We start from the raw sequence: 18991 nt of genomic DNA on the forward strand, positions 1-18991 counted from the left end.
TTAGAAAGAAGAAGAAAACGGCACTTTTTTTCTTGTTTTTCTTCTTTGTAATTATTTGTTTGATCAAAATATTGTGTTTATTGTCATGATTTGTCACAACTCGAGTTGGCTTTGTACGACGCTTAAAAGGTCTTTAAATAAATACTTTTTAAAATGTCTATGGCAAAAATGCATCAGGAATTATTTCCTGGGCCTGGCGTCGTCATGACTGTGACGCTCTATAGACATGCATACATACAAATAATAGATACAGTATACTATAGCTGATTGGATCATTGTTATTTTAGTGTTGAATGACACAGTCACTTCTAAATGGAACTATAGATTTAGTTTTTTTTTCATGAAGACAGTGTGTGGGATTCCTTTTTTTGCTCATCGTTCTCCACAGTGAAAATTCATGTCATGATGTTCCTGTGTGACCTATGACCTTTCTGGTCTTTCTCAGGGGCAGAGTCATTCCTGCAGACCTGGAAGCTAAGATTATTGATGCTAAGCAGAAGGTCAGTTTCTCTTTCTTTCTTTCCTTTCTTTCTTTCTTCTTCACCAGTGGTGAAGTACTGTATAATTTTGATGTATTTGTACTTTACTTTACTTCAGTAATTCCCATTTCCAATATTTTTACTTCTATACTCCACTACATCTCAGAGGCAAATATTGTATTTTTACTCCACTACAATTATTTACATTACATACATTCAGTTACGTTGTAGATTTGGATTAATGATGCATAGCCTGCGGAGTTAGTTCATGCAGACATACTCGAGGGGGTTCATGCCATGCTCAAAGGCGCATACTATACTCAAGGGGTTAACATGCTGCATTACTATGTGGGTGTATAAGCGTATGCAAGTCCCACACGTCATTCACTGATGTGGCAGTCAGCTGACCAATTGGGCGGGCTACTTAAGCTCACCAGTCTGCATGCTCTTCCTGCCTTCCTCTGCATATGGTTCCTGGTTGTATGTGATGTTTGCTCCCACCACCACCGGTGGGTTCAGTTATTTATGCTCCCCATGGAGGTTTTATTGTATATCTATCTACCTGCTCTTAATGTTTTACGATGGTGTTCAATCGTGCCGAGCAGGGAGAAAATGCAGCAGAGCCGAACGCCAAGTCTAATATTATATGCACACTTGTATTCTCATTCTCTAATAAATATTGGTTAAATGTATTCGTGAGTTGTCTGACTGAATTATTATTATTGACATGATGTTTTGGTCTCTCATCCACTCTGCTGTCTCAACACTGCAGGGTTACGTGCCGCTGTTTGTGAACGCCACTGGCGGTTCCACGGTTTACGGAGCCTTCGACCCAATCAACGAGATTGCTGACATCTGTGAGAAGTACAACCTGTGGCTTCACGTTGATGTGAGTAATGTGAACACACTCTCCTGTGTGTGTGTGTGTGTGTGTGTGTGTGTGTGTGTGTGTACACCTTTTAAAGTTGCGTGTTCCTTCAACAGGGAGCGTGGGGAGGTGGCCTGCTCATGTCCAGGAAACATCGTCATAAGCTCAACGGGATCGAAAGGTGATTGAATTAAATGTCATTTACAGTTACAATTTAGGTCTTTAGCAGACGCTGTTACCCAGAGCAGTCAAAGTGTGAATATATTTACAGGATTAAATTGTCTTGGAATTGAGAGTGCTAAGAATAGAACGAGGTTATACTACAAAGTATATCTGGGATAACAGTAGCTGAGTGGGTAGAGAGGCCGCCTGGGAATCGGAAGGTCACCGCTTTGCCTCCCGGTGTCACACAAAGGGACATGAAACCTAAGATTATTTATGGTTGATGTTAAAAACAGGTTTAGGTGTACCCAGAGCCATGCCCATGGGTGTACCAATGTGCAACTTCTTTATGAAACGTAAGACCACAACCTTGATTGTCATCTTCTCAGGGCCAATTCTGTCACATGGAACCCTCATAAAATGATGGGCGTGCCTCTACAATGTTCTGCTATCCTGGTCAGAGATAAGGTAATCATATACGCACACAAACACGCACACAAACACGCACGCACACACGCACGCACACACAAACAAACGCTCACGCATGCACACATGAACGCACGCACGCACCCACTCACGCACACATGTTCACAGTCTCACACACACACACACACACACACACACACACACACACACACACACACACACACACACACACACACACACACACACACACACACACACACACACACACACACACACACACACACACACACACACACACACACACACACACAAACACTGCTAAATGGTGTTTCAGTTTGAAAACTTCTTGTCAAATGTGAGGTTGTTTCCAGTATAGTGATGCATTAACTGTGTGTGTGTGTGTGTGTGTGTGTGTGTGTGTGTGTGTGTATGTGTGTGTGTGTGTGTGTGTGTGTGTGTGTGTGTGTGTGTGTGTGCATCTTCAGGGCATCCTGGCAGGCTGTAACTCCATGTGTGCTGGCTACCTTTTCCAACCAGACAAGCAGTATGATGTCACCTATGACACAGGGGACAAGGCCATCCAGTGTGGCCGACATGTGGACATCTTCAAGTTCTGGCTGATGTGGAAGGCCAAGGTGAAGTACAGCTCATAATTGCACATACCCATACCCGTACACCCACATTCTCAAATATTACCACATACAAAACACAATCAAAGAGAACGTGCAAACTCACAATTTAAGGATGGAATTTATCGAGTACCCGGTATCAGTAAGCTTTGAGCTTCTCGAGCCTGTTATCATATATATTACTGTATTTGAAGGCCCTAGTAAGATGTAGTGCAAGTGATCATTTTTGGTTAAATAAATATGCATTTTCTGTTTATAGAGAGAGCTGAAGAGACATGGAGATTTTATCATAATTATTACAGTATTAAATATAAAGCCATTTAACACTTATTAAATGGTTGTTTTAATGACAGGCAAAAATATTCTTTTACTTTTGTCATCTTCATTTAACTCACAACTGGCCAATAAAAAAGATTTTGGTTTAGTGCAGAATTTGTCGCCTTACATCTTTCCACAAAATATTAGAAAAGGCTCAATAGTGGGCTCGATAAAAGCCCTGATCAATAACTAGAATCGATAAGGTGCTAATTATCAATACAAATTGCATAGCTCCATCCCTATGATGCACATGCACACATAAACACAGACATGATAGAGATAAAGACAGATGCGCAGAATTACATCTACAACTACCCAATCACACACAGACAAGACTGTACAGTTTGTACTGATCGTTGGCTAAATTGAATTGTTTTCTCTACAGGGCACCATAGGGTTCGAGCAGCACATTGACAAATGTTTGGACCTGTCTCAGTACCTCTACAACAAAATCAAGAACAGAGAGGGATACCAGATGGTGTTTGACGGAGTGGTGAGCTACTCTCCTCTCTCTAACACAATGCAACATACATGCATCAGCCAGTTCTGTGTTATATAATAATATATTTAGATATATTTAGAATATTCAACAACTGCATCATAATAATGGCCAACTAATCATAATTTGGCCAATATGGCCATTCTTTGAGCTTTAAACTTTACTTTGGTTTGTGTTTGGTTGTGATGATAGCCAGTGTTTATTGTCTGTCCACAGCCCCAGCACACAAACGTTTGTTTCTGGTACATTCCACCCAGTATCAGAGGCATGCCGGAGGGTGAGGAGAGAAGAGAGAAGCTCCACAGGGTAAGACACCTGTCAATCAATCAGCCTGGTTCCCATCTCCTCAATTTACAGTCCATTGCCAAACAGGCATTTAGCAGACACTCTTTGGAGTGTATTGGAGTATTGGAGCCTTCAAAGGCTCCAATACATTCAGAACAGAGCTGCTAGGATCCTGATGAGAGTGAGTAAATACGAGCACATCACACTCATCCTCCGTTCACTCCACTGGCTCCCCATCTCATTCCGGACTGAATATAAGATTTCCCTGCTAACCCACCAGTGCATCCACGGCAACACCCCCCCCCCCCCCCCCCCCACCTCAAGGAACTTGTCACCCTTCAATCCTCAACCTGCTCCCTCCGCTCCTCAAACACCAACCTCCTCAAACCCATAAAGACAAACCTACGCACCATGGGTGACCAGGCCTTCTGCTCCGTCACCCCGAACTGTGGAACGCTCTCCCCGCCCACCTGAGATCCCCACAGTTGGTCGACACTTTTAAGAGAGGACTAAAAACTTTCCTTTTTACCAAAGCATTTTTATAGCCTTGCCCTTATGTTTTAAATGTTCCTGTTCTATTAGATGTTTTTAATGGTGTGTTGTTTCTTTTGCTTTTATTCATTTGCTGTAGCACTTTGAGATTCTGTTGAATATAAAGTGCGTTATAAATAAAATTATTATTATTATTATTATTACTCTTATACAGTTCCACGTACAGCTGCAAGATCAGAGTAATATAATCAACAATTTAGTGCTTCAATGAAACTATAGGACACCAGCCTAAACCTCAAACCTAGCATCTGTTAAAACAACAAGCTACATCGTCCACCTATCAGCTTCCTACTCTCATAAAACTCATTAAAGGGTGATGAAATCCCCGGTCTCCTTTCCGCCGACTTCACTAGTTTAAACAATGCTATGAAATGGCCACTGAGAGAGCAGGAGGGGGGAGGGTGGTTGAGAATTCAGGCTGTTACCACCTGACTGTATAGTGGATACTGATGACTGACAAACGTTGGAGGAAACGTTAGTGCAGATGATGCTCACTTGGCTGGAGATTTCTACCACTAGGTGTTTGTTGGAGACTTCCTCATATAGTATTAAAGGGACATTTCACAGCTGGAATAAACTGCAGTCACTCAATGTTAATAGTATTTGTAGTAGGCTAGATAACAGTAGCACAATTAGAAATGTGCACCCTATGGCCAGAAACATAATGAAGTCTGTCTGTTTGACTAGGGTTTGACTGAATTGCTGAATTCCCACAATGCCCATAAATATTGCTTTAGTGCAGGCTTTCCCAAACTGTGATCACTTTGGGTGCGTGAACGTTCTCTAGGGGGTGCACGACATGAAAAGGTTAATGGCGGACAGCTTATGGTGTTATTTAACACTGTAAATAGCAAAATCGGTAAAACACCGTTTTACGGAGATGTATAGAGCCGCAGCCGCTCTATGGGCTGTATTATGCGTGTCTTAAGTACCAAGTCTTATTACTTAACTTAAGACCTGGAGGCGTGATCAATGCCATTTGATCACGAGTGGCCAAAGAGCATTGACCACGCCTCCAGGTCTTAAGTTAAGTAATAAGACCTGGTACTTAAGACACGCAAAATACAGCCCATATGTCTCATACTCTCCGTGTCTTGAGAGAGAGTGCAGTCTGACATTCTGGCCCCCGCTCCTCCCCCTCCTCTCACACATGCACAGTTTAACTCAAGACAAGAGACCACTCACTTTGTCCATGCTTTGCTGTATCTTTAGTTAACCAAAACTATAAAATCCAGTAATCCATACGAGTCAGAAGCGGCTATGTTAACCAGGAGCACTGCGCAGTGCAAGCTTAGCTAAATAGGCTAATTAATAACACCAGGTGGAATTTGGAAATGCTTCAGTCTTTGTGTGTGTGTGTGTGTGTGTGTGTGTGTGTGTGTGTGTGTGTGCGTGCGTGTACGTGTGCGTGTGCGTGTGTGTGTGTGTGTGTATGTGTGTCACTCTCCCTGAAATGAAACTGAAAGGATGCGCAAGACTAATATTATTACTGCATTTTGGCTAGCCTATGTGTAATAATAATGCAATATATATATATATATATATATATATATATATATATATATATATAAATATATATTTTAACATTGGCGGGTGCGTCAGCTAGATCAGGGGGAACCGCTGCTTTAGGGCACTTCCCCTCCTTGTGGAGAGGGAGGAGGCGGCATGGAGGTGTGACTTTTAGTCCAGGAAGGAAGTGAGACCACATTTTCATGACAGGTTTTTGGTCATGAACATGGATGACTAAAATATATATATATAAAATAAATAAATAAATATTACACACATAAAAACCCCAGGAAAGTGTTTCTTGTGTCCTAAACATCATTAGAATAAGCTCTGGTGGCAAAAGGGGTGAAGTGGCCCTTTAAGGAATGTTGTGTGTCACAATATAGACAAGTGATTTATTTCAATTAACAACTCCTAATAAATGTGTGTATACATGCACACACAGATATATCTATCATAATCTACCCAAGTAATATGAACCTGTTCTGCAGAATATATTCTGCTCATATTCTGATCAGTTCAAATTCTATTTTCTCTGCTCCTACAGGTGGCGCCAAAGATCAAGGCCATGATGATGGAGTCAGGGACCACCATGGTGGGCTACCAGCCTCAGGGTCAGAAGGTCAACTTCTTCCGCATGGTCATCTCCAACCCTGCTGCCACCCAGTCTGACATCGACTTCCTCATAGATGAGATAGAGAGGCTGGGCCATGACCTGTAGGCAGCCCCCCGGGGGCAGGAGGCCAGAACTACACGTCATCTTATCTGTGTTCACTCTAGGGCCCGTGTTGATGGAGAGAAAAGCTCACAGTGATGCAGATATAATCATACCTGCAGTGTCCTGAACAGAACCTTTTGCCATGAGAGAGACTTTTAAGTGTGTTACTTTGTCTGTCCCAGACTCTAGGCAGGATATACAATATATACACCAGTGTCTGAAGGCCCTGGCTCATACTCTGACTAGTTAATATATTGTATGTATGTATGTATGTATGTATGTATGTATGTATGTATGTATGTATGTATGTACTACGTACGTATGTGTGTGCTGTAGAGTCCTGTACACGTGTGTATTTAATCTAGTGTGTCCTCCAGTTGGTCAACAGTTTCTCCATCACGTAGGAATTTGTGTGTGTGTGTGTGTGTGTGTGTGTGTGTGTGTGTGTGTGTGTGTGTGTGTGTGTGTGTGTGTGTGTGTGCGTGCCTGTGTGCGTGTGTGTGCGTGTGTGTGCGTGTGTGCGTCCTCGCATGAACGTGTGACGGGTGTGCCTGAATATAAACGAAGTAAGGAAAGCACAGATTCTAATATTACTTATCATTTGCCAATTCTATTATGTATTGAATTATTGGTGCTCACAACTGCACATGAATTTAAATCCTAATGCACCAATCCCCTTGTCCTAACCCTGCACCCAGTGTGTGAGCAGGTGTGAATATTCAGTATGTTGCAGTTGTTTGTATTGTGCGGTGTACTCTGTGCTAGCACTGTGTTTAAAAATATATATAAGCTTAACCTGGGGTTAACACCATATGGTTACGAAGGTTTAATGGTGGTGTCGCGCGCCAAAATAGCAGATCTACAAGCTCACAACAAGGCGTTGCATCTGCGGTGCGCTCTGATCTTGTATGTCAGTTATTTTCAGCATTGTACGACAAAGTTTGAATCTGGCAAAAAAAAAGGCGTCGTCTTGTCGTGGGTCTTTGGTCTGAAGAACTACTGTAAGCTTAAGTTTGGTATCTGAAATCGGTGAATCCATCCCCACTTTTGAATGGGAGATGTAAAACGCTGGCTCGTTGTCTGTTTCCATGCAAGCACATGATACCTGTATGTCTTTTTAACTATGTTAACATATGAATATGAATATGAATATTTAGTTATATACAAAATATAGTATTTCTTTATTGCATTACCACTGGTTGCAGAGTCAGGTATTTTATTGTAACTGTATCTTTATGTATATTACATGGTAATACATTTGTAAATGTAAGTCAATCAATCAGAACTTTAGTAGTTTATCTGTAGTGACTTAGTCAGCCAAAGAATGAGAAAATCGGGAACACAGCAATCTATCCGCCTCTCTTTGTGTATAGGTACAAATTACAAAACCCCTCATAAGTTGTCAGTGTTGCTAAGATGTTGCCTCATGTTGACTCCTGCCTAATATTGACGCAATTTGTAGGATCGCATCTCCTTATGTGTTTTCGCATCTCTTTGACTGAATGTTTCTTCGGGGTGAATGACCGGCCTTCCAATGAGATTATGATGAACCGAGGGTGTACAGTATACTGTAATATGTGTATAATGAGGCTGAGGGTGATTATCATCATCTGGCAGTCCTGCATGTCAGCACTTATAGCAGTGGTTCTCAAACATCTTCAGACCAAGGACCCTCAAAAGTGATATATAATATGACATATTATCCACTGTGGAAACCCATTTGAAAAGATTTAATGCCATAGTAAGAGAATATCTCATTCTAGGTGGTGAAATAATAGTGAAATTAGACTATTCCTCATCCTCAAGCAACCCTGTTTCATACTCAAGTGTTTCAGGGACTTCTGCGTAAATTGTACGGAAGAGTTTCTGGTAGGCTATGCACTTTGAGAACCACTGCTTTATAGTTTTAGGCAGAAGCGCAAAGATGTCAATGGTGTCTGACAGAATAGTGCGCTCTCTTAAGAGTCTAGTAAGAGAGGATTGTTTTCCCCCTTGTCTCAATCCTCATAGATTCACTGTAATATAGTATATAATTCCTTGTAATACACGTATGCTCAAGTGTTTCAGGGACTTCTGCGTAAATTGTACGAAAGAGTTTCTGGTAGATGTATTTGCACATGTCCACCTTTATTTCTTCCATTGTAAATGGATGTGTACTATAGCAGTAATATTATGAGAGTTTACGTTCATAAGTATTAATGGTATCTAGGGACCACATATGTGTACTGCACAACGGCATAAAATCATATGATAATATGTGTACTATGTGACCAATGAATCCTATATTATGTGAGCTGTCTTCATGATGAGACCAGTTTTGATGGAGGGGAGACATCTCCTTGGATGTTTCATTGCAGTATAGGCACTTTAACAGAACATACATAATAAAGTCTATAATAAAGTCTATTGAAGTCAACAACATGTGAGTCTGTCTTTAATTGAAGCATACAGACACAACTTAAAGCTGTTGTCTCTGTCTCACAATGACATATGCAAGGAATGCCGCAGCACGCTTGGTCTTCAACCAGCCAAAATTGTCATGACCCCCCTTCTCCGCTCCCTCCATTGGCTCGAGGTTATACTGCCCGCACAGTACAAAAGTACAAAACACTTGTTGGTCTACAAAGCAATATCTTCAAAGTCTGATCCAACCATGACAACTCATCCCTTCAGACTCCACCTTATCCCGCAGCACTTGCCCTAGCCTCGACAAACTGGCATTTGCAAAGGCTATATTACGTAATTTATATAGCATATTATGGAGACATAGCATCCTATAGTGTATACTTACAGTTTCATTGTACATATATTCTACTGTTAGACAGATTGTTAGGTTCTAACCTTACTTGTTATGATCCTTGATGACTATTTCTATGTATTTGATGTATTACCATGTGTTGTTCTTGCTTAATGTAAGTCGCTCTGGAGTGTCTGCTAAATGCCTAAATTGTAAAATGGTATACATAGAGACAAGCCGATTGTATTACACTGACATTTACCTGATAGAGTTGAGACAAGCTGAGTGATGACTTGAACTTCATTATACACTGTTTAGTTTACACAGAGACAAAATACATAAAGATACAAGCATACAGAAGAAAACTGATGTTCTATGGTTCTACAAATTACCTTCTGCAGGACGTTCCCTCAGCCTCCCTTATAAACATTCTGTCATTAGCCTAGCCACGCACGCACACACGCACACACACACACACACACACACACACACACACACACACACACACACACACACACACACACACACACACACACACACACACACACACACACACACACACACACACACACACACACACACACACACACACACACACACACACACACACACACACACACACACACACACACAATTGCCTCTGCCTAATCATCCGAAAGGAGGCTTTGTTTGGCCCCCAGCTGTGTGTGTCTTCCTGTCCAATTGGCTGTGTTACTATATGCTCTCTTCTCTTGTCGACTCTTGCTCCATCTTCTCATCTCAACATATTTCCTCTCCTGTCCTCCTTTCCTCTACCTTTCCTCTCCTCTCTTTCTATAATTTATGTGAAATGTAGATCATTTGCCTGCATGCTGCAGTGCTGCTACAATGTGTGATACAGCTTCCAATGCCAATTTTGTTGAAAGAGAGTTACCTCTGGAGGTTTTAATCAATGCCATTTCATACGATTTACATGGAAAGCATATAATCAAATTGGAGATTTTGACAGTGGACCCTGCTTGGAAAAGAGGGCTCTGTTTTTCCTTTTTTTTGCCAATGGGTACCCAGATTGCTCAGCACAGAGAGAGTGACGTGCAATGCTACTGTCTGTCACTGCCCTCTGTTGTTCGCTGTCTGTCTTGACAATCTCTAAACAGTAAACACATTTTAAAATATATTTATTTATAATACATTATTGGCCCAAATTTATACTTCAGATTTTTTATCAAAAGTAAACTACATTTCTGTATCAAAGTGGCCTAATACTAGTTTGAATCCTTAGGTTGTGAAACTTCCTTTTTTATTTAACCTTTACTCAAAGTATACAACAAATCTCCAACAATGGTACACTAACAATGACCAGGAGCGAGACATTGTGAACAGATCTAGCACAATGTACAATGTTGTGTATGACACGAACTTTAGTTGTTTTGGCTCAGAGGGATTCTCTGTTTATGTTTTTGCATAGTAGGCCTACTGTATATTTGTATCTTTTGTATGTCATTTTTATTTAATTTTTATGATTTATAGTATGATTATTTTTTTTAAATTTGTATGACGTTGACAACTGAGGGGCAGATGAAAAGTAGCAATAAGAGAAAAACAAATAGGCCTACAGATATCCCCTAAGAAAACCAAAGATAAAACTAAAATTACAAGAAAAAAACAAACATTATGTTATGGTTTGTTTTTTCTGGTTCCTGTTCGTGGATGACTCTATTATTATATAACTCTATGGCCCCTCCGCCTACGCAGAAGGGCCCCAGAGCCCTCTGCCACGTTAAGCCTACAAACAAACCATCAAGAACTACACATACCCGCTTCACTTGTGGGGTTGTTTTGCTTCCTGCCACGTAACAGCGCATGCGCAGACCGCTCAGCTCTTTTAGTCGGCGACGTGTACCGGGGTAGAACCGTATATTCCAAAGCCTGTGTGTGATCTGATCTGAGCCTTTTAACAGAAACAACAACACACTACCAGCAAACAGCAGAGCCATGGGAGGATCTCAGAGCGTGGAGATACCTGGGGGTGGTTCTGAAGGCTACCATGTTCTCCGGGTCAGTGCTGGACATTCACAGCCCGCATTCAGCAGGCAGCTAGCTTTAGCTCAGTCTGTTGACTACAGGCCTGGCTGGGGTGATAATTGACTGTAGCCTATGTATTGTATGTGTACTGTCTATGTGTTGTGATCAGGTTCACCTTTAATTTGATTCGTGTTACTGCGATCATTTGGTTTTCCCACATACAGACAGAGAGTGTATTGTGTTTATGTGTTCTCATTCTGCTTGGAGATATAAGCATCACGGCTGCTACTAATAGCCACCAGGCAGCTATGATATTACAGCTGAAAGCTGCCAAGCCAGCGCGCTTACTTGTCATCGAGGGGAGAAAAAGAAAGATTAAATTATACTACCCCCTCTACTACAAGTGACTAGTTTAATTATACCAGCTCGTTTCCAAGGACGCTAACTGCTATATGTTTTTCAGCCCAGGTCACTTTAATTCCAAAAGGTTTAGACACGTGCATTGCAAGAGTTGCAAAGCACACACACAGCCATGCAACCGAGTAAACCGACCATTTGCAGCAGCAACCATGAACTAGGCATAAAATACTGTAGCTCAAGTTTATTGTGTGTGCAGGTCCAGGAAAACTCACCGGGCCACCGGGCAGGTCTGGAACCTTTCTTTGACTTCATCGTCTCCATAAATAACACTAGACTGGTAAGTGCTCTGGCATTCTAGAAAAATGCTGTGTGACTTATAGTACACATTCAAAGTAGAGGTACGTCTGATGAAAACAGAGCTCCAGCACTGCATTGTATTAAATGCTTCCTTTTCCAATACCCAATGGCTGTCCTCCAGGACAAGGACAATGACACCCTGAAGGACCTGCTGAAGGCCAGTGTGGAGAAGCCTGTAAAGATGTTGGTTTACTCCTCCAAGACCCTGGAGCTCAGAGAGTCCACCGTCACACCCAGCACCATGTGGGGAGGACAGGGGCTACTCGGGGTCTCCATTCGCTTCTGCAGTTTTGAGGGAGCAAACGAAAATGTTTGGCACGTGCTGGTCAGTAGACAATATGTTTGTTTTTTTTGTAGAAAAAGGGGAGATAGTGTTAGTGTTTTTGCTGACAACACACTGGTGTGTCCCAGTAGCCAAAAAGAGTGTGTTTTTGGGTGTCCAGGTGGAACACGGGGTAAAGGTCCCACCTATCACCCTTGAAACCGGGGTTCGATTCCTCTAGTGTGGCCGGGTGCTTCAACAAACACAATTGGCTGTGTTTGCAAGTGGGAAGCCGGCAGGCAAGGGCATTCTGTTGCTCCTCTCAAATTGGGAGGGTTAGCATGTTCCGCTATGGGCTCCATCTTGCGCCACCCCTTATCTCTAAACTTATTTGCTATTTCTTACTATTTTAAAACATTTAAAAATAGTTCAACTAGCCAATCTACATCGACACGTTGTTAGCTTGCAGATCGGCTATTTGTACCATTTAAAAAAAATGGCAAATTATAAATAAGTTTAGGGATAAGGCAAGATATAGTGCCAAGCTGGGAGACATTGGGTACCATTATTCTTTTTAACACAATGAGTCGGCTGGGGATTGAACTCCTACTAGTCTCAGGGTGGACACCACAAGGCCAGGCCACTGCAATGGTTTTGTCTGTTATTTTTGCTGCTTCTTTCCTCATCATTCTTCTCTGCATCTCACAGGAAGTGGAGCCAAATTCTCCAGCAGCCCTGGCTGGTTTGCGGCCGCACACTGATTACATCATAGGAGCTGACACCGTAATGAATGAGGTATGTTGGATAGGATAGTGTTGTGAATGAGGCATGTTGGATAGTGTTATGATTATGAATGAGGTATGTTGGACAGTGTAATAATCAAAGTAGAACATGGTGCACTCACTGCCCACTGTGATGACCTCTAATGCAGTTGGTGCCTTAATCCTTTGTTACAGTGAGGCGATAATTTGCTTTGATTGTTGAAGTTGTATTATGATGTTCTTTTAACATCCTGTTCCACTCTTTATCTGTCTCTGTAGTCAGAAGACCTGTTCTCTCTGATAGAGACCCATGAAGGGAAGGGCTTGAAACTGTATGTGTACAACACTGACACAGACAACTGTAGAGAGGTGGTCATCACACCAAACAGTGCCTGGGGAGGAGAGGGCAGGTAATGTGCACGCAAGCACACATACATGCAACACACAGTACCTGTTTGTCATCGGCCTCATGATCTGGCAGTAGAGCTTAACCTGCAGAGCCTTGTTCTGCGTAGACCTTGTCCTGGCAAATGTAACGCACTCTCTTAAATTGATATACACAAACACAAATGTGCATGCTGGGTACACTACACACTATAACCACATGCATGCATCATTACATTCTGATGTCATTAGCTACACACAAATGCATGCTTGCGGTTGTCCATTGTGTCCGTTGATGACCAGGCATCGTCTTACTATTTGTGAGTCTTCTGGTGGCTGTGTAGTCTAGAATGACGTGCCCCAGCCACCTGAGTTGATGTTGCAGCTGCCATACAGTAGCGTAGAGATGCATACTGCTTTGTACACAAGCACTTTGGTGTAGAGATTGATTGTTGCTGTTTAGAAACACCCTTTTCTGTAGACGACCAAAAGATGTTGAGGCTTGTTTAAGGTGGTTTTGGATCTCGTCCTCCATCGTGCAGGTGTCAGATATTATGCTTCCCAGGTACTTAAAAGTGGGAACTGTGGCCCAGGCCGTGGCGTAACGGTCTGGGCACCGGACTGGTAATCCAGTCGCAGTGTGCCGCGGGTTCGACTCCCGAACCCGACACGGCCTTTACTGCATGTCATCCCCCCATCTCTCTCCCGTTTCCTGTCAGCCTACTGTCTGTCCCTTCAAAAATCAATAAAAGGCGTAAGCCGCAAAAATAAATATCAAAAAAAAGAAAGAAAAAAAAGTGGGAACTGTAAGCAGCTGTTGCCTTCCTGCTGTGAACTTTGTTGGGTGGCATGGGACGCCAGCACTCAACTGACAGATGAGCTCTGTTTTCTTCTGTTGATCGTCAGACAGTCAACTGTTTTCTTTCTTTCCCGTGTTGCAGCCTGGGTTGTGGAATCGGGTACGGGTACCTCCACAGGATCCCCACGCGGCCGTTTGAAGAGGGCAAGAAGATCAGTTTCCCAGCAAACGTTCCCAGCGAGCCCGGGAGTCCCCTGAAAGATGGCTTCACTGAGGTCAGTCTGCATTTACATTACAATACTCCAGCAGGATGTATGGTTGTACTGTTATCTAAATGTCAAGCATATTTTGTTATATTATATGTACTAAAACAACAAATGTGTCTTGGCCTGGGCACATCTCCATCAGTTTGACGTATTATGTATCTAGGACTCCAAATTTGGGTAAGGTTTCAGTGTGAGAGGTATAAAAGATGAAAAAATATACTTCAAATAGACGGATACTTCTGTAGACTACTGAAGACATGCATACAAAGTTTGGCGCTGACCGTATCGCTCCAGCAGTTTGTGAGATTAGCTCCGGTCACACAGACAGACATGGTCACGCAGACCCTCTCATATCCGTGTTGATAATGGCATGCTGTAAAACGTTTCGATGGAGATATGGCTAGAGTATCAACTTGATTTAATTGATGCGAGATGCATTCCTATAACGTAGCAGGGAATATTTTCATCCATCATCCACGGCAGTTGATTTATTCCAACATTCACCCGTCACTTGGTATTTGACCAGCCGAATGTACATGATTAATTGAGGTTTATCTGGCGGAGTGGCACAAACCAAACCAACCAGTCTGTGTAAATGAGCATGGGCAATTGGACTGTGGCCAACGTGTCCCATCCTAATGTCCAATAGTATTCAATACAATATTCTGTATCCTCTTGGCAAGATTTGGACTTTCATTGTTAGGTTTCCTGTTAAAACACTTGGGGAAAATGTTATATGTATGCAGGTATGGGTGAGGCAGAGAATAATGTTATTTAATAATGAACGTCACCATACCTGTTTTTTTCCCCCTATACGGTCTCTCGTCCTACTCCTCTCTTCATCTCCACTCCGTCCCCCAGGTGCAGCTCTCAGCCGTGACTCCCTCCCCCATCTTAGCATCCGTCCCCACTGGGCTAGAGGAGTCCCTCTCTGCCCTGTCAGTCAGCACCACAGCCCCGCCCACCATGCCCAGTGAGCTTCACACAGGTGCATCCTTAGTTTTAGTTTCTTCTTTTCTTCTTTCTGTTCCTAAAATGAGCACGCACGCACACACATTCTCTCTCTGGATGAAATCACACAATTATAATATGAATGTAATCAGAATCTGTTTGTTGTTGTAACCCAATAACTACAGCTCATTAAGCACAAGTATTTAGCAATTTTCCAATTCTCATCTCATTAATCGCACAAATTCTCTCTCTCTCTCAGGTCTACCCACAGTTCCGTTGTTACCCAACCCCCTCGCTCCGCTCAACCCTGCTGCCATCAACTTCACTCCTGCCACAACGCTACCAGGTTGTGTGATTGTTACATCATTCAACACGTCCAGTGTTTATGGCCCAAACATTGATTGATTGAACATTAGTTCCGTCCTCTCCGCCAGTGCTTCCTAGACATGACGTTGGGTTCTTCTTGTGCTCGTAGGTCTGATGCCGCTCCCGGCCGGCCTACCCCTTCTCCCCAATCTCAACCTGTCAGCGCTACCGGATCTCAGCGGCGTGTCGCTACCGGCCCTCAGCGGCCTGCCGCTACTGGCAGGAACCACAGGTAGATCCGTCTGCGTGGGTTAAATCTGTCAGCCGCCATGACTGATTTCAGTCATGCTGTCTTCTATTCCATAGAAGCCAGCATGTCTTCTATGCAAGCATGTTGCACAGTGAAAATGGTCTACAGTTTCTGCAAGAAAGAATTTCCGGCTATTATTTTAGCATTATAATAACAATATTTTCAGAAGATCTTCCATTAAAGCAAAGGTTAAAGCCTCAATCTGTGATATCCTCACCTGGTTAGCAGTATGTAGAACAGCAGGAACAATATTATTAAAATATTCATTTGACATTTTTGTGTTGATTGTTTAGGAAACCGTTTCACAAATCACACTTGGCCATACTTGGATTTTATTTCTGTCTTCACACTATTTGTGGTTCTCTCTGTGCAGCGTTCCCTCCTCTGGCTGCTCTCCCACCCCTCAACTTACCGGGTCTGGGTCTGGGCCCCCTGCCCCCTCTGCTGCCCAGCACCCTGTCCTCCCTGCCCCCTCTCCTGCCCCAGGGAGTGGTGCCACTGTTTCCCCCCTCGGCGGTCACCCTGCCCGGGGCCGCCACCGCCCCAGAGGTCCCTCTTACAGCGCCTTCTGCTGCCGAGGAGCCTGCGCCCGTCGTCACGGAGAGCATCGCCACAGAAGCGCAGCCGCCCACGGACACGCCGTTGACCGCGACAGAATCATCGTAACGCAGGAATGGAGCGGCGTGCTTATCGTTCGACCAAAACACACACTCACACAAACGGAGTGGTTACACTCTCTTTCCCCGTCAGTCACTTTGTTTTTTGTGTTGTTTCTCTATTTATTTCACCAAGGGGGCGGACAGCATGTTTGCAGATGTTCAGAACATGTCAGCTTGTCCAAGTAGCTGTTTGTTTGGGAGGATTTGCTTGGGGCTATGAAGGAAGCATGGATGGATAGTTATAGCATATCTACAAGCTCGCAACACAGTACATGGGCTATTTTCCTATAATGTACTTTTCCCTTCCTCAAATTGTAGTGGAGTCAAAAGTACAACATTCGTCTTTGAATTGTCATAAGCATAAAAATACAAGTAAAGTTCAGATACTCAAATGTACTTAAGTACAGTACTAAGTAAGTGTACTGTCCACCACTGGTTAAGAGGAAAAATGGAAATGAGCCCGTAAGACGTTTCTGCGTCATCTAGTGTGAATCTTAAGCAGACATTGTTGGGCTCAGTGTCTACTTACCACCTCTGCAGATACTGTTTTTGGTTCATGTGTTTCTTTTGTCCATCGTCTTTTTATATACTATATATAAAGGTTATAATTATATAATATCCCTATTAGATTCTATTTTTTATTCCATTCTTTTTTCTGTTTGATTTGATTTTCCTGAATGAATCAGCATTATTTTGCACCGCATCATGTTTAGAAATGATTAGGCACATTTATCCCCTTTTGTACAGTGCACAACTAATATACCGTCTGTAACCAATCCCCTCTTAGACGGTGACTGCCATGCGGTCACGCTGGTAGAAGGGACGGGAGGTTACGGTTGGGTGAACTACTGAATGGATTATGGTCGGTGTTGGGTGTGTGTGTGTGGTGGGGGTTAGGTATGGCTTCATATGGGTGTGTGTGTGGAGTTGCTAAGAAGTACTTGGTCCCTCCTTGCATGGCCCTGAGTGACAAGTGGAAAGCAGAGTTGCCGTGATGCCGCTTATCCACCAGGTGTCACCTTAAGACGATTTTGTGAAAACATGTTAATGTACAGTGTGAGCAATAAAGCCAATGGAATTTTACATGCTGCATCATGTTTGTGTCCGTTACTACTTTCAGATATTAAAATACTTATAATGTATAATACATAGCATTGCTTAGAAGCAGGAGGCAAGCTTTTGAAGTAATGAAGATGTTGCATGCTCCTAGTTCTGTCAAATGACACTGATAAATGGGGTTACAATTAAATGAGGACTACATCGACATTTTTAAAACATATTAAAATACAATTGGATAGTCCTGTTGGTTTCATGCCCTTTAAAAAGACATTTGAACCATTTTTTGCAATGAAAATGTTAAATGGTGTAACCACAATTATATCCACTCGAAGTGAATGAAAGTGTTCAAATTAAAACATTGCAAACTAGAAAAAGTGCCCTTCTGGGCACAGGTCTCCACCAGGATAGGAATGTAGGACATTGCAGCTTGCCTTCATCTGGTGGTTGGATAAAAGGGCAACAAAAGTAAACTAGGGAGTTGGCATACAAAGTTATCCACAGATCCGTGCAGTTAGAGGTAAAAACACTTTTCGGCCAGTTATAGCGCCACCTTGAGGCTGAGTTGAAATTGTTCATGTGGCATTTCTTCCTCGGCCTAGTGGGAATGTGCGTGCAGAATTTCACGGAAATCACGCGATGTGTTCATGATTTGCAGCATTTTGTTTGAAACTGAGCACTCCTGTGAACTTTGGAAGCCAATCTTAACCAATCAGGATGGAGTCTGAGAAATCTGAAAGACCCGTTTCGTTGAATGGCTCTAGAGAGACTGTGTACCAATTTGTGCGATGTTTGGACAAAATCTGTAGGTGTACTGTGCAAAAACTTGTTTTGCACAAAGCGGCCTCCTGGTGGCGCTATAACAGGCCGTTCTGGAAAGTTTGGGGCAGAGGTTCATCGTTGGCATCCAGGGAGTGTGTGTGCAAAATTTGGCATCGACCGGGTTAACAGTGGCCGAGATTAGCTGCTCACCGACACACACTGACGGACACACGGACGGACGGACGGAGTGCAAAACATACTCTCCCCCCATGCCTTCGGCCTGGTGGAGACAATAACAATAGGCCTATAGCCTACAATAGCACAGTGAGTCACAGACTGGGGGGTCCGGGGAACCCATGCAGTACCTACCTGTCAGTTGCTGCAGATGTCCGGGGACCCCCCAGTAGGCCTACCTACCTGTCAGTTGCTGGTGTGCGGGGACCCCCGTTAGGCTACTGGCTGGGGGTCCCAGAGATAGAAATGCCACTAAATGGGGGTCCGCAGTCTAATGCATGTCAAACTAGCCCTAACCATAACCTCACAAAAACAAGCAGTCCGTGTTGTAGGAAAAT

General features: G+C 43.0%; 2 protein-coding genes across 3 annotated transcripts in view; both read left to right on the top strand.

The window, feature by feature from the left end:
- The window catches only part of LOC310871475 (glutamate decarboxylase 1-like), a gene marked incomplete at both ends in the record, with an annotated part of 21832 nt that extends 15384 nt beyond the window's left edge, over nt 1–6448 (top strand). The window contains 8 exons of the mRNA XM_083783025.1: nt 446–500; nt 1252–1368; nt 1464–1528; nt 1899–1977; nt 2421–2570; nt 3268–3375; nt 3598–3687; nt 6275–6448. Of these exons, the coding sequence (XP_083639151.1) occupies nt 446–500; nt 1252–1368; nt 1464–1528; nt 1899–1977; nt 2421–2570; nt 3268–3375; nt 3598–3687; nt 6275–6448 (838 nt within the window). The remainder of the gene's footprint in view (nt 1–445; nt 501–1251; nt 1369–1463; nt 1529–1898; nt 1978–2420; nt 2571–3267; nt 3376–3597; nt 3688–6274) is intronic.
- A 4601-nt stretch (nt 6449–11049) lies between these two features.
- On the top strand, nt 11050–17691 carry LOC310870460 (Golgi reassembly-stacking protein 2-like). 2 transcript variants are annotated; one of them, XM_083781689.1, is made up of 10 exons: nt 11050–11219; nt 11803–11883; nt 12025–12228; nt 12874–12960; nt 13206–13336; nt 14252–14384; nt 15237–15363; nt 15586–15672; nt 15802–15924; nt 16316–17691. In XM_083781689.1, exons 1-10 carry the CDS (start codon nt 11157–11159, stop codon nt 16606–16608), a joined length of 1329 nt encoding a protein of 442 aa, XP_083637815.1. In that variant the 5' UTR covers nt 11050–11156; the 3' UTR covers nt 16609–17691. The 2 variants fall into 2 exon arrangements, with proteins under 2 accessions (XP_083637815.1, XP_083637816.1); XM_083781690.1 differs by having other exon boundaries at nt 15237–15348.
- Nucleotides 17692–18991: the final 1300 nt, after the last annotated feature.

Source organism: Protomyctophum parallelum (assembly GCF_964188405.1).
Source record: "Protomyctophum parallelum genome assembly, chromosome: 14".
NCBI lineage: Eukaryota > Metazoa > Chordata > Actinopteri > Myctophiformes > Myctophidae > Protomyctophum > Protomyctophum parallelum.